This window comes from Crotalus tigris, unplaced genomic scaffold, assembly GCF_016545835.1.
Source record: "Crotalus tigris isolate CLP2741 ecotype Arizona unplaced genomic scaffold, ASM1654583v1 scf7180000023617.9722795, whole genome shotgun sequence".
NCBI lineage: Eukaryota > Metazoa > Chordata > Lepidosauria > Squamata > Viperidae > Crotalus > Crotalus tigris.
The window spans coordinates 7,245,127-7,258,573 of NW_024100081.1; the positions used below are offsets into that span (position 1 = coordinate 7,245,127).

At 49.2% G+C, this 13,447-nt stretch overlaps 1 protein-coding gene across 1 annotated transcript; it reads right to left on the reverse strand.

Annotated features, from left to right (window-relative positions):
* Positions 1-4,229: 4,229 nt before the first annotated feature.
* FOXD2 (forkhead box D2) lies at positions 4,230-6,970 on the reverse strand. Its single transcript, XM_039320020.1, is given in 3 exon segments — positions 4,230-5,923; positions 5,925-5,977; positions 5,980-6,970. Coding segments are annotated over 3 exon segments (1,371 nt in total). The 5' UTR covers positions 6,806-6,970; the 3' UTR covers positions 4,230-5,431.
* Positions 6,971-13,447: the final 6,477 nt, after the last annotated feature.

A 13,447-nucleotide genomic window follows, 5' to 3' on the forward strand; every position in this document is an offset into this window, starting at 1 on the left:
GGAGGCTTCCCATCGGTAAAACTTCTCTGTTACCATTCTGGAGATGGACCAATAATGGACCAGGTTCTCAAATGAAGCTTTCTTGTCCAGTAAGCTTTCCAACCATCTCTCTAAGTCAGTGTTTCCCAAACTTGACAATTTTAAGGAATGAGGACTTCAACTCCCAGAATTCCACAGCCAGCAACGCTGGCTGTGGAATTCTGGGAGTTGAAGTCCTCATTCCTTAAAATTGTCAAGTTTGGGAAACACTGCTCTAAGTGAAACAAAGGGTGTGTCGCCTCTTGCTATAAGTACAAAAGGGAGGTCCATTTTCTTAAAATTCTCACCTCAAGCCTCCAATGGTGAACCTGTGCTCCACAAAAAAAAAAAAATTATTTTTTCGGGCAGATGCCATTATCTGAGGACCCCCTAGGAAAACAGTCTCCCCCCCCCCCCAAGCATTCTGTCCTGGCTTACGTTCAGATGGAGTGGGAGGAAAGAGTTCAAAACCAATTTGGACGGGGGGGGGGGAGAGACGCATGGCTTCCTTCCCTTCTTCCTTATTACCCTTGTAAACGCCAAACTATTGTTGTTTGCCTAGGAGAGATGCAAAGCTATTTCTCTTCCTGGACAAGTCCCCTCACTGGGAAGGAGTTTCTGGTTTTTTAGGTCAATGGGACCTCCTGACTGCAGAAACCTCCGCGACACTTGAATTGAACCACTGAGGAGAAAATAAAGAGAGGGGGGGAAAGCCCATCACGCAAGAATCAAGACACGCGTCAGTCCTTCATAAAATCACTTCCTCTTTCTGCCCCAGGGAAAACAGGCTGCTAACGAGTGCCTCCACAATGACAAGTTCCAGATGTCCTCCTTTCTTACTTTTTTTAAAGAGAGAGGGAGAGGGAGAGAGAAGGAGGGAGGGGGGGAGAAGACATTAGAAGCACTCCACTAAGTGGCGTTTTGGTAGACAAGGCCCAGCTTTAGGGAGGAATAGGATCCTCAGAGCCTGTTTTGGGCTGACTCAGCAGCTCCCGCATCAAAAGGAGGCGCTGAGATGCGATTAAAAACTCCAGCAGGGGGAAAAAATTACAGATCCTCCTGACTACATTTGGATTGTGATCCGATTCCAACTGAAGGCCATGGATCCAACTAAAGCCCACCTCCCCCCCCCATCCCTACGCAAACCTTGCCTTCCCTCTTTAACAATGGATTTTTAAAAAAAAAAAAAAAAATAGCTTCTATGAAAATGCCAGATTCGGGAATGGAGAGGCGGGGAGGGAATCAACACCATTCTATCCCTAAGATAAAAACAGCGCTGTCTGCACCGTCTCAAGATCCCAAGTGAGTTAGACTCTAGACTTTTCTATAGCGCAACTCAACACGTTCCTTTCAAGCAGAAGGGACAAAGCAACGAGAAGCCAGAGGCGTTCGTGGCCTGTAGTTTTGCCAGAGACTCAGTGCTGCAGTCAGGATCTCAGTGCTGCAGTCAGCTTTCCAGCCACCTTACTTCGGCAACAGCTGCGGACCGAAGCTCTGCGTTCCGAAATAAGCAGCTTAGACGCCACAGATAGATCTTTTAGCCCAGTGTTTCTCAACCTTGACCATTTTAAGGCATGTGAACTTCAACTCCCAGAATTCCACAGCCAGCATTGCTGGCTGTGGAATTCTGGGAGTTGAAGTCCACATGCCTTAAAATGGTCAAGGTTGAGAAACACTGTAAAAAATTTTTTAGCCCTTCTCCTGTTTTTGAAAGGGGACAGCAAGTTTTAGTTTCCGTAGCTCTCCCAACACTGCATCAAACGCGGGCGCGCGCCCTAGTATAGCCTCTCCACGCCAGGTCTGTGGAACTAACTCCCTTAGGAAACACTTCCGAATTTTCGGACAGGAAAGGTCGGAGATCACTTCCATTCTGCAGGGAACCGCGGCTGCTTCGGCCGTAAGCTTGGCAACGAGTACCCAATACAAACGGAAACAAATCGTGACACCCCTGAGGAAGCTGCAATCGCAGGTACCGTCTTTAGTGAATCTGGGAGGTAGTGTTAACGTGGCTAGGATTGCTGCCGACCCCCTTCCCCTAGGTTTCGGTGGGATTTGTTTCCAAGGAAGCTTACCGCCGCTACGATTCAATGCGGTTTATTTGAAAGTTTAAGCCTTTTAAGGTCGGGTTTGTCGAAAAGCAGAAAGCCGAGCACTTCAGCGGACCTCACCGCTTTTCTTGTTTTACTCAAAAGAATAAATCTACGTACAATATAGGGCTTGGAATTGATTTTACATGCTCGATGAATCCTAACTGCACTTCCCTACCAGCTGCAGCCCTAATTTTTAACTATTCTCCAAAATGGGGCGCTTGTGCTGAAGGCTTTCTTATTCTCACTCCCTTTTTTTACAGCCTAGTCTCTCTCTCCCTCTCCCTCTCTCTTTCTCTCTCTCTCTCTCTCTCTCACACACACACACACAGAAGTTAAAAACTTCAGAGCTGTTTGCTTCTCCCATTTTCCAGAATTCAACTGGAAATGGGTGCCCAGAACTCTCCATGGACAGTGTTTGGCACAGTAGTTTACAATTTGGATAGATTGGAGGGGTGGGGGAGAGAGCTAGAGTGGAGAGAGGAGAGAGGGAGAGGGAGGGAGGGAGGGAGAGAGAGAGAGAGAGAGAGAGAGAGAGAGAGAGAGAGAGAGAGAGAGAGAAGCCCCCCCCTTTCTAAATTAACAGAAAAAATCCCAAAGCTCTTTCCATTTGTAACCATGTGCTCAGCAATCTGGAAAATAGATTCATTTTGCCTCTCTTTTCGCCCCCTCCCAACACCTTTCCATGTCTTGCCTTGTAGCCTCTTTGTGGGGACTGGACATGAAAGGCAAGGACCAAGTGTCTGACAGGGGGTCCCTTTTCAAAAGCAAATGCGGGGTGGGGGAGACTAAGACCTCTGGCTGGGCCAGCGTGGAGGGCCAGACTCTTTTCAAGGAACAACATCAACAAACTTGGGAAGGCTGGCAAGGAGGGGGTCGCTTCTGCATTGAGAGACAGATGGAAAATGCTACAAGAATTGTCTCTCTTCTGTTAATTTCCTCCCTCCCCAGATAGAAAGCCACCCACCCACCAACTTCTCCTCATTTACCTCTGCCTTCACCGACTCCTCTCCAGGGGAGAATCTATTAGAGCCACAAAAAAGCCAGTAAATGAATATTTTAAATTAGAGGGAGGGGTGAGTGGGTTGGTTTATTCACTTATTCAGGGTCATTCGATAATGATTTTTTTAAAAAAACCTGACATTGCTGCCTGAGAGATTAGGGGAGCATTTTGTTCAAACAAAGCCCCACATTTTTCAATCTGCCCAAAATATAAAGAGATTTCAGGGCATCGGTTGGCTAAGAAAGAGTCTGTTTATTTTGTGCCTTTTTTCACTCACAAATTTAGAGTTCTCGGATTTCAAATGGTCACTTCAACCCTTTTCGGCTCAGAAAGAACAAACTTACATTTTTCCTTCTCCACGATCACTACCCCTCCTCCTCCCATGTGTCAAGATTTCCAGCTAAAACAAAATAGGGGAGTGGGAGTACAGTTTTAAGTCTATTAAGTCAGAACCGCCTGGGAACTTCAAGTAATTTTGGGAAACAAGAGCTTAATTGCCACGTGTGACCTCAAAAAATTATGCCACAATTTCTTATAAATAAAAATATTTTAGGTTTACAAGCCAACTTTAAAAGACCTAGAAGGCGCAGTAGCAGTAAACTAATTTAAAAGTTCATTAATAGGCAAGGAAGCAAAAGTTCTAATCTGGTTGGAAAATCTAGGTTTCATTGGTAGCCTACAAATATTTATCTGGCTCACTTTATCTTGTTCTACTTAATGGGAAACATTTATTGTATAGAATAGATCATATTTCCGCTCAAAACAGCAGCTGAACCCTAGCTTTGTTTTCTGTAGTCTAGTACATCAATCCAAGATATATATATTTTAAGACCTGGATTATGATGGGTTGATATACAAAGTGTACAATCCAATATGTACCTCTGCTCAGAAGGAAGCCTTTAGGGGGTCTGGGAGTGGGGCCTCTTAAATTTAGAGAGTGGCTTGCCTTTTCTACTGCAAAGTTGAAGGTGCTGCTTTTAACATTGCCCTTTTAACGTTACCCAAATAAATTTGCCCACTCTGCAGGTTTTTTTCACTTTCAAAGATCCAATACTAACATAATAAAAAAAAATTTAAAAAAAGAAAACTACAAAAGCAAGTAGCAAGACCCACTGGGTTCCTTTTAAGAGAGTTCACAGACATTTATTAATTTACAGCGGAGGCGGACAAAAAAAACCTTGTTGCCTTTTCCACATCTAATTGTTCACAATTCTTTCAATAAAATAGGGAAACACAACTAGTGGGAAGAGAGCGAAGTAGCTCTGGTGCACAATGTATACACGCCAAGGAGTCTGGATACACTGATCACACATACACACATGCGTGAGCTCGCACGCGCGTGCGCGCGCGCACGCACACACACACACACACACACACACACACACACACTGAAGGGGAAGAGAGGCGGGAGTTTCGATAATACAGGATTTGCTGATATGGCCTAATCTTTAGAAATATGTATTGAGATACCTATTTCAAATCTCCTGTAAAAACATAAATTGATTTATACATTTTTAGGAAACATTGAACCTTTAAGGATGCCCAAAGGAAATTTTTAAAACCTTCCTTCAAAAATGGGAAAATACAGACAATTAGGACCATTGGGGGGGGGAGAAACAGTTTAAATGCAAAGTCTCACAAGTGCATCCCCACACACAAAGACACACACTAAGGTTGCTATCCGAGGCACACCTGGGAGCAGGTACAGAATGCAATGCGTTTTGCCCTCCAAAAAGCATGTATTAAAACACACCATTATCAGCAGCAAAGTTATATGCTTGGAACAGACCTTTCTTCAAACCAATTGCCTGGGAAATCTGCATTCTACTGCACAAAGGACCCCACTCTGGGAGACTTAAATTGAATGGAGTAACTTTACAGAGTGTAAGGCAGTTACCCCAGAATAACCGAGCTGCCAATGGATCCAGGGCATTCCAATGAATCCAACTTAAAAAAGCACCACTTGGGCAGCTTAGGACTGCAGCCCTAATGAAATGATTTTACTTTTGCTTCCCCCCCCCCAAGTTGTCAGAAATCACTTCATTTCATTTCATTTTAAATAGGTCTTTTGGCTCAACAGTTTTCTCTCCCCCTACTCACATACCCCCGCCATTTGCTAAACCACAATCCCGGAGAAGATATACAAACGCGCGCGCGCGCGCGCACGCACGCACACACACACACACACAAAACGATCCAGATGCCAGTCACCAAAAAAAAAAAAAAAATTCCTACCTTTCAAAACACAAAGGGAGGGCAATAGGGGGAGAGATAGATAGGAGGGGGGTGTTGTTGATTGGGAAGGGGGTCACTGTGGCTGCCTTTAAAAAGGGCAGTTGTTGAGGTTTGTGAGTTTACTGGAAAAGTTTTGTCCCGATTGCAGGAGTGATTCGTGGGTGAGGCTCAAATGGTTCGGTAAGGGAGTCAGAGCTGGAGACAACATAGCCAGGACCTGCGCTTGGCTCCCGGCATGGCCCGCCGGGAAGGGCGAATCTGTTGCGCTGACCGTGGAGCTACTGGAAGGCGGAGGGGCCGCGCCGCCGCCGCCGCCGCCGCCGCCGCCCCCGATGATATTGTCTATGGAAAAAGAAGGCCTGTTGCCTGCTCCCTGATCCGCCTTGAGGCTCTGGAGGAGGGAGGCGGTAGGGCTAAGCTGCCCCGCCGGGTAGAAAGCTTTCCTGCAACTTAGGTCGCCTCCCAGGAAAGAGGAGAGTCCGCCGGAGAAGACGGACGGGCCGGTGGTCGTGGCCCCAGGGCCCGGCGGCGGCGGAGGCAGGGTGCAGGACGAAGTCTGGAAGGAAAAAGTCCCCGCCGTCCCTCCGCCGGCGGCCACCGGGTGGTGGTGGTGGTGGTGGTGATGGTGGAAACTCTGCAGCTGCAGCCCGTAGTTGTAGCCATAAGGTCCGTAGGCGAAACCCGGCAGGAAAGCCGCCGAGTCGGCGGCGGCGGCGGCGGCGCGCAAGAGGAGCTCCGGCGGCTGCGGGTGGAGCTGCTGCTGCTGCCTCTTGAAGCGCTTCCTCCGGCGCAGGAAGGAGCCGTTGTCGAACATGTCCGCGGACTCCGGGTCCAGAGTCCAGTAGTTGCCCTTCCCCGGGTTGCCCGGCTCGCGAGGGATCTTGACGAAACAGTCGTTGAGCGACAGGTTGTGGCGGATGGAGTTCTGCCAGGCCGGGAACTTCTCGCGGTAGTAGGGGAAGCGGCCGCTGATGAACTCGCAGATCTCGCTCAGCGTCAGCCGCTTCTTGGGGCTCTGCAAGATGGCCATGGTGATGAGCGCGATGTAGGAGTAGGGCGGCTTCACCAGGGGGTTTTTGCCGGCCCCCGAAGCGCCGCCCGACGAGGACGAGGACGAGGCGGACACCGGGGCGGCCGCCGACCCCGCCGGAGCCGACGCCGGAGCCGCTGCAGCGACGTGGTTGTCGCCCAGCGTGGCCTCCGGGCCTCCTCGCTGGACTGGGGACAGCCTCACCCGCACCGCCTGTTTGGGGAGGAGGCGCAGCTCGTCCTCTTCCTCTTCCTCCTCCTCCTCCTCCTCCTCGCTGAACTTGGCTTGCCCGTGCTCGTGGGGGGGGCCCACCACGTCGATGTCGGCATCCTCCAGGTCGGACAGGGCCTCGTCCTCCTCGTCCTCCTCCGGCGAGGGGGCCGCCAGCAAGCCACAGGGCCGGCTGCTCCCGCTGCTGCAGCCCAGGGTCATGATGGTGCCGCCGCCGCCGCTGCTCTGGCCGACTGCTTCTGCCTCCGGGTCGGGCTGCTCGGCTAGGCCACCCCCTAGCGGCGGAGCGAGGGAGGAGTCGGAGGAGGCCGGGCCGAGAGCAACAGGCGCTCCTCGGCGCTTCTCTCCTTTCCGGAGGGCAGAGCGACCGGGGGAGGGGGCAGAGGGGGAGTGGCGGGAGGGGAGGGGAGGGGACTGGGCCAGGGGTGGCGGGTGGCCCCGGGCGGGGACAGGGACAGGGAGGGAGCGAAAGGATGGGGGGACGGGACAGAAAGGGTGGGGAAAGCCACCGCCTTCGCGCGAAGCTCACGCCGGCCGGAACGTCGCGCAGGCACTGAGCCGCCCGGGCGAGTGCCAGGAGCCTTTATAGCGCGGACAGCGCGTCACGTGTTGGCGCGCGCAAACAGACCCGCCGCTCGCGCTCCTGGACTGCGAAGCCCGGACAGCCCCGCTCCGAGCGCCGCCGCGCGCACCCTCGCGCTCCGCTTCCTCCCTCCCTCCCTCCCTCGGCCTCTTGGTTGCCGTAGGCTTGCTTGACCAGCCGGTCCGGCGCTCAGGATTTTTATTTTTTTTATTTTGGCAGAAGTCTTCTCAAGCCCGGGCCGGCCCACGCCCTCTTGCCCTCTTCATGAGGCGGACCACTAAATGGCCGGGGTCAAATCTGAGCCCCTCCAAAAAGTGATGGCTCTCTGCTGCAACAGAAATCTCCTATAAGCACTTCTGCCGCCTTTCAACTTTTCTCGCTACGCCTCCTAATCCCGAGCGTCGGTCAATCCGACTGCATTTTTGCAAACACCCTTCTTCTCACTTCCCACCATCCTCGTTAACTTTTATGTTTCGCTCGGTTACTTCGAGGCCATGCGCGAAACACATGGCCACGATTCACAAACGGTTCCCATTCGGCCGTCTCTATTAAATCGTGCTCTTCTCTAGAACTCGTATGTTGCACTTTTTCCGTCCATAACCCGGTGCGATTGCTAACCCAGTTAAGCGAATGAATTTAAAGGACCCGTTGTCTCTGCAGGACTTCAACAGCCCTGTTGCATGTAAACATAAAGCGAATTCTTTCTTTCAAAAGCAGGCGGCTTTCACCCGGAACCAGGTGACATCTATGGGAGATGGAAGCCTGGCACTAGAAAGCATTTTATTTATTCCCATTTGAGAGCGGCCTTTCCCGGAAAGAGCACGAAAATGTCCTTTCCATTTTTTCCTATGGGATGCTGAAAGGACTGAAGGAGAACGTCCGGCTCCAAAGATACCCTTGACGTTTGCGATCCAGGATCTGAACTCGAGTTATTCTCGTCCTACTTGAAGCGTTTTATTGCTCAGGACCAGTATTGGGAGTATGAGTCGATTTGATTACAGTCATATCCGCAGGATTGCTGTTTTCTCCGGAAGAGTTGTCTTTCTAATTCCAGAAACCTGTAATACAAGGGCATACCAAGCCCCCCAATCAGCAGCTTCCGTGCAGGAAAGGATGCCGAAGGATAAGAAGCGGGGTATCTGAATGCAAACGAGCAAGTCAGCAGCATTGGCGTCGCCCCTTGAAAGCACCGTGCAAATATGTATGTGTTGAAATTAATTTATTTAACGTCCGGGAATATTATACACGGACTAGCAATATGTGTTGAAAATATCATAGCCAAGGAGAGTTGGAACTCGCCTCCCCCCCCAACTTTTGAAGCGGATTACTTTTAAATCCCCCCGAAATTCCTATTTGCTCATTACTTTAGGAGCTGCGCGCTGGAAGTAGACTCCCTTGAAAGTCATTGGAAGGTACTCCCTCTTCTGGGCTGTGGGGGACTTCTTCAGAAATGTCGCCCATCAGAAAGAGTCTAGATAGGCTGTCGGTTTGATCTCCGACCTTGGCGATTTGGCTCAGTGTCTCTAGATGGCCCAGATGCAAGTCCCGCTGCCTAGAGCAGAGCTGATTTCTAGCCTCGCTAAAAAAAAAGCTGGCCGCCCCCAGACCGAGAGGAGCGGGCGAGGCCTTCGGCTGAGCCGTTTCTCATTCGTTTCCCCTTGTAGCTTACACGGGAGCGAGAGAGCAGGCGCTTCAGTTCGGAGGAGAAAGCCCGTCCCCCGGGGCTCTTCAGCTGGAGCTGAAGTACGTCGCCCCCGAGGCAGGCAGCCTTTTTAGTCTCGGACAAACAGCAGCTGCCGGAGAAGGCTCCAAACGCCCCTTCTGTCCGCTCCACTCCTGTCCGCCCCCCTCGGAAGTAGAACAAAACGCGGCGTGTAAATTCTTTCATCGGGTTTTTGCCTTGCAATATTGGTGTGGGTGGGTGGTGGGGGGGGGGAAGCTTGGTTCTGCCTTCCCAATCTTTCTACCAATCGATGGCCTTATATTGACATTCATACAGCTTTCCCAACAAAGCGCCTTCAAGATCTGATCGACTGATTACATCCGAAAGGGCCGCGCTAGACCTTCAGTCTGAGAACGGTGCTTAAGGTTGGGGATAATTTTCAGCATCGTATGTACCCGGATACGGAGGTTACCTGATCTGTTGTTGTTGTTGTTGTTTTAAAAAAAAAAAAAAACAAGAGTTGGTGACTAGTTAAAAGTCTACATTTTGCATAAGGCTATTTTTCTTGATCCCTCGTACTCTTTTGTACTACGCGTACTCTTTGTGTGTGCTGCCGTGAGATTCCAAACCGTTCCAACAGGGAGGCGGGCGGAGGGGTCGGGGAGAGAGAGAGAGAGAGAGAGAGAGAGAGAGAGAGAGAGAGAGAGAGAGAGAGAGACACCCCCTCCACAGCTGTTAGTGCAGAATTCAGTCCTGGTCTTTTAGGGATCCAGCCGTTCTGAGTTTGTAGCCCTGGCCCAGTGGCGACGGCGAGGCCGACCGCACACGGCGCCACGTGTCTGCTTTGTGTCCCGACGAGAGTTTGTCAAAAAATTCACGGAAGCAAGATATCCCCAGAGAAGCCGGCCTCCAGCTTTGGCGCAAGCGAACCTGCTCTGAAGTCTACACCTGGGCCGGGTTTCTGCCCCCGGCCGATTCTCTTGGGAGAATCGCAAGATTTTATCTCAAGTTTATGCAGGGGGGAAAAAAAGGGGGAAGCTGAGCCAGCTAGGATGTTCTCCTCGCTAGTGGAGCCCTTCTCCATTCTGCGTCCCCTAAAGAGGTTCTGCGCGAGGCTAAACCTTCCAGAAAACTGAATCTGCAAGTCGGGAGCCCGTTCATCCTCCCTGTGAGGTCTCTGTTTCTTTGAGAAATCCGAGGAAACCTCAGATATTTATCTGGGTGTATATGATTCGCCAAAACCCCTTGATCTGACTCCTTCCAAGAAAGCTTCGGCTTTTTCTATAAACCGAATTAACGCCATTAGGGGCGATTGCGGGCATGGTGCGTCGCGCAAGCCGTAATAGAAAAAAAAAAAACATAAATAAATTATTGCCATACTTTGGGATCGCTGAAGAATCCCGTGCTTGAACTGGAGGTAAAACTAAGCTCCACTCACACTTCCTCAGCACAAAACCGGTTTCTGCCTTTCGAACCGAGCTGGAAATTAGAGCCAATTTTCCCGAGGTCAAGTCCGAGAATTGAGCAGGCTTTCTCATCCTACTTCGTTGAAATCAATGGCATCTTGGGCACCTTAAAGCCTGAGTTAAGTTGCCCCTAGAACTGGCAAGCAGCTTAACTGGACGTTCCTTCCTACGGAGCGATGCAATAGAAATCTATTCCATAGAAAACTAAGGGAACCTTTGCACATTTTTTTTTCCAGCGCAGTGGCTAGAATTGCGTTCTTTACCCGACATTGACTGGTTCAAGGAACAGATAATAGATAACTTTATTGCGGCCATTAACCAGCACAGGGAACAGGTAATGTAGATGTCTCCCCCCCCCTCCTTCTCATGTACTCAATACCAATAAGAAAAGCGAGTGCCAGTTATCGTATATAGAAAAAGCCAACGTGGAAGTTGTATGGAGAGCGGTTGTATGTAAACGGGGACATAATTAATGCTGGCTGATAGAGATGGCACTATTCCCTCTCCAGTATCCTGAGCTTATCAGTGGCTGTGAATAATAGATATCCGCTTAAGTAAAGCTGGCAGATGTGGATTGTTAATTGAGTCCGGGTTCTCACAGTGCACTATTTTCTAACATTTGGTTTATCTAAACCAGTGTTTCCCAACCTTGACAATTTTAAGGCATGTGGACTTCAACTCCCAGAATTTCACAGCCAGCATTGCTGGCTGGGGAATTCTGGGAGTTGAAGTCCACATGCCTTAAAATTGTCAAGGCTGAGAAACACTGATCTAAACGCAAGTTCTATAACATGCTATGCCCAAATAAGTAAATAAAATTATGGATTAATGGAGATGGTCTAGTGCCAATGACTTGGTAATTGGCTGACCAACAAAAACTCAACCCCATGTCAGCTTGGACCAATGGAACTCAGTTTTAGAGTCTAATTGACAGTTAACTATCTGTCTCTAACTTGTATTTTGGACTACAGCTTCCATCGTGCCAAGCCACCGTGTCTGAAACAATGGAAAGGATTTCTATACGGGGGGGGGGAAGGCAATATTTCTGGAGAGGTTTGAGTTACACTAGAGGCAACATAAAAGGATTACTGCTGAGTTTTAAACTATTTCCATATTGGTGGGTAACAGCAGACACAGCCTTCGCTGTACATATGTATCATTTACGAATAAAGACCAGGCTTTCTGTCATCACAATGGCTGAGTGGACGCCATAAATCATTTGTGTGGGAATTGTACAGCCTAACAATCACTTTGCGTTCCATTTGTCTCCAGGCTTGTCCCTCAATGTGTGCTTGATAAGAAGATGCTTCTGAGATGTCCAAATTGCCACTCGCTCATTTTCTTTTCTGTTCTTTCTTGGTCAGCGAGGACTACATTACAGATGAAATCCTAACATTTTCCTCTCTAGCCAATCCCACTCCCTACAATGCAAACACCCTCTAACATAAAACTAACATTACTTTTTTTTGTGCTGAAACTTATTGGAATAAGTCTCAGAACGCATGAATGTTCTGAGACAAGGTGCCCAAGTGGTGTCTTGTTTTCTCTTTTGCATAAGGGATGAAGATGATTCATTGTTTCTACACGCGAAGGGTTAACTGGCCACGATTAAGCTGGAGAGAGCCTCATACTTTTCGGAAAGACTTGCCCTAAACTGAAACAAGGCAAAAAGGCATCTGCCTGAATTGTAGAAGAAACTCAGGAACACTTTGACGGATGAATATGATGGTTTTAAAGCCAATGACACTTAGTAAAGACGGAATAATATTTCCCAGGATGGAAATAATAACTGGTCACACTCCTCAGATAGATGTTATTTTACAGGCGCGGAAGGAAATATTTTGATTTTAAAAATATATTTAACTCACGAATGGATTCTTGTCCAGCATTAGACTTAAAGTCCATCCTCCCGATTTCAAGCTGATCTTGCTTTCAAGTAACAGCTTTCTTACAAATACGATGACCTGACTATACGGATTGTTGATATGATTTGGCTCGACTTTTAAAACAATTTATAGCTAGAACGTAACTTAATCTCCTGGCTAAACTAAACCATCCTCTCCGTTGCCATACCAAAGCTTTGAAACGGTTTGCTGCACCTGGCCGATTTTGTCCTACAGGAAAGCTCAGAAACCCAACCCTGCTTAATACTTGGGGTTGATCACTGGAAAGTCTCAGGGTTGTAAACTAGATTAGGACATTTTTTTAAAAAAAAAATGGATTGGGAACAAGCCATTTGCCTAGAGAACTCCTATATAGTGTTTGCCTTTAATCCTAAACTTGATATCCCAAATCGCCAGTTTGCGCCAGGCAATGAAATGAAATCCGCAGGGATAACCCGCCCTTTTAATTTTAATCGACACACCGAAGGAGAGGGGGAAAAAAAGATTCATCTTTTAAGTAATCCGCCTTTGCAAATATTTCATCAGCACCCAGCAAAAGCAAGCATATTCAAAACCGGCTCAAGCTAGTCAATGAACAGATCGACTCGGTTCCCTTTCGCCACACTCCGGGTAACCCGTTTGGTGGACGTGCCGTGGTTGTGTGTTGGGTTTGTTTGTTTGTTTGTTTTGCAAGGAGAGTTCGTTCAGTGGCAGCTCGTTTACTTCTGGAAGTCAACGTTGCGGGCTTCGTTCGTTCTCCTTCGTTCTGCGAGGTCTCCCCCCCACACACACACTCCTTTTGGGCAGGCAGAGGGAGAACTAGCCCCTCCCATCTATCCGGCAGCCGGGGGAAGGGGCAGGATCCCTTCAACCCCCCCCCCTCCCCAACCAGTCGTGGGAGGAACCAATCGCGGCTCGCCCAGGCACCGCTCTGAAACAGGTGCTCGCGTGGGGCCGAAATCTCTTCTTCCTGGTCCGGCTGAGGGAGCTGATTTGCACACACAGGGCGCCCTTCTCCGCGTGCTGAAGGACCCTGGACTGTGGCCGGGCTGCGGAGGAGAAAGAGGAGGAGGGACTTGCAACTACAGGTTCAACAGCGCCTGCATACCTCAAGGGGCATTTTCGAGATTTAGATCCTTTTTTTTTTTTTTTTTTAATGTGAAGGCTCCCCTGCAATGTTTCTCAACCTTGACCATTTTAAGGCACGTGGACTTCAACTCCCAGAATTCCACAGCCAGCATTGCTGGC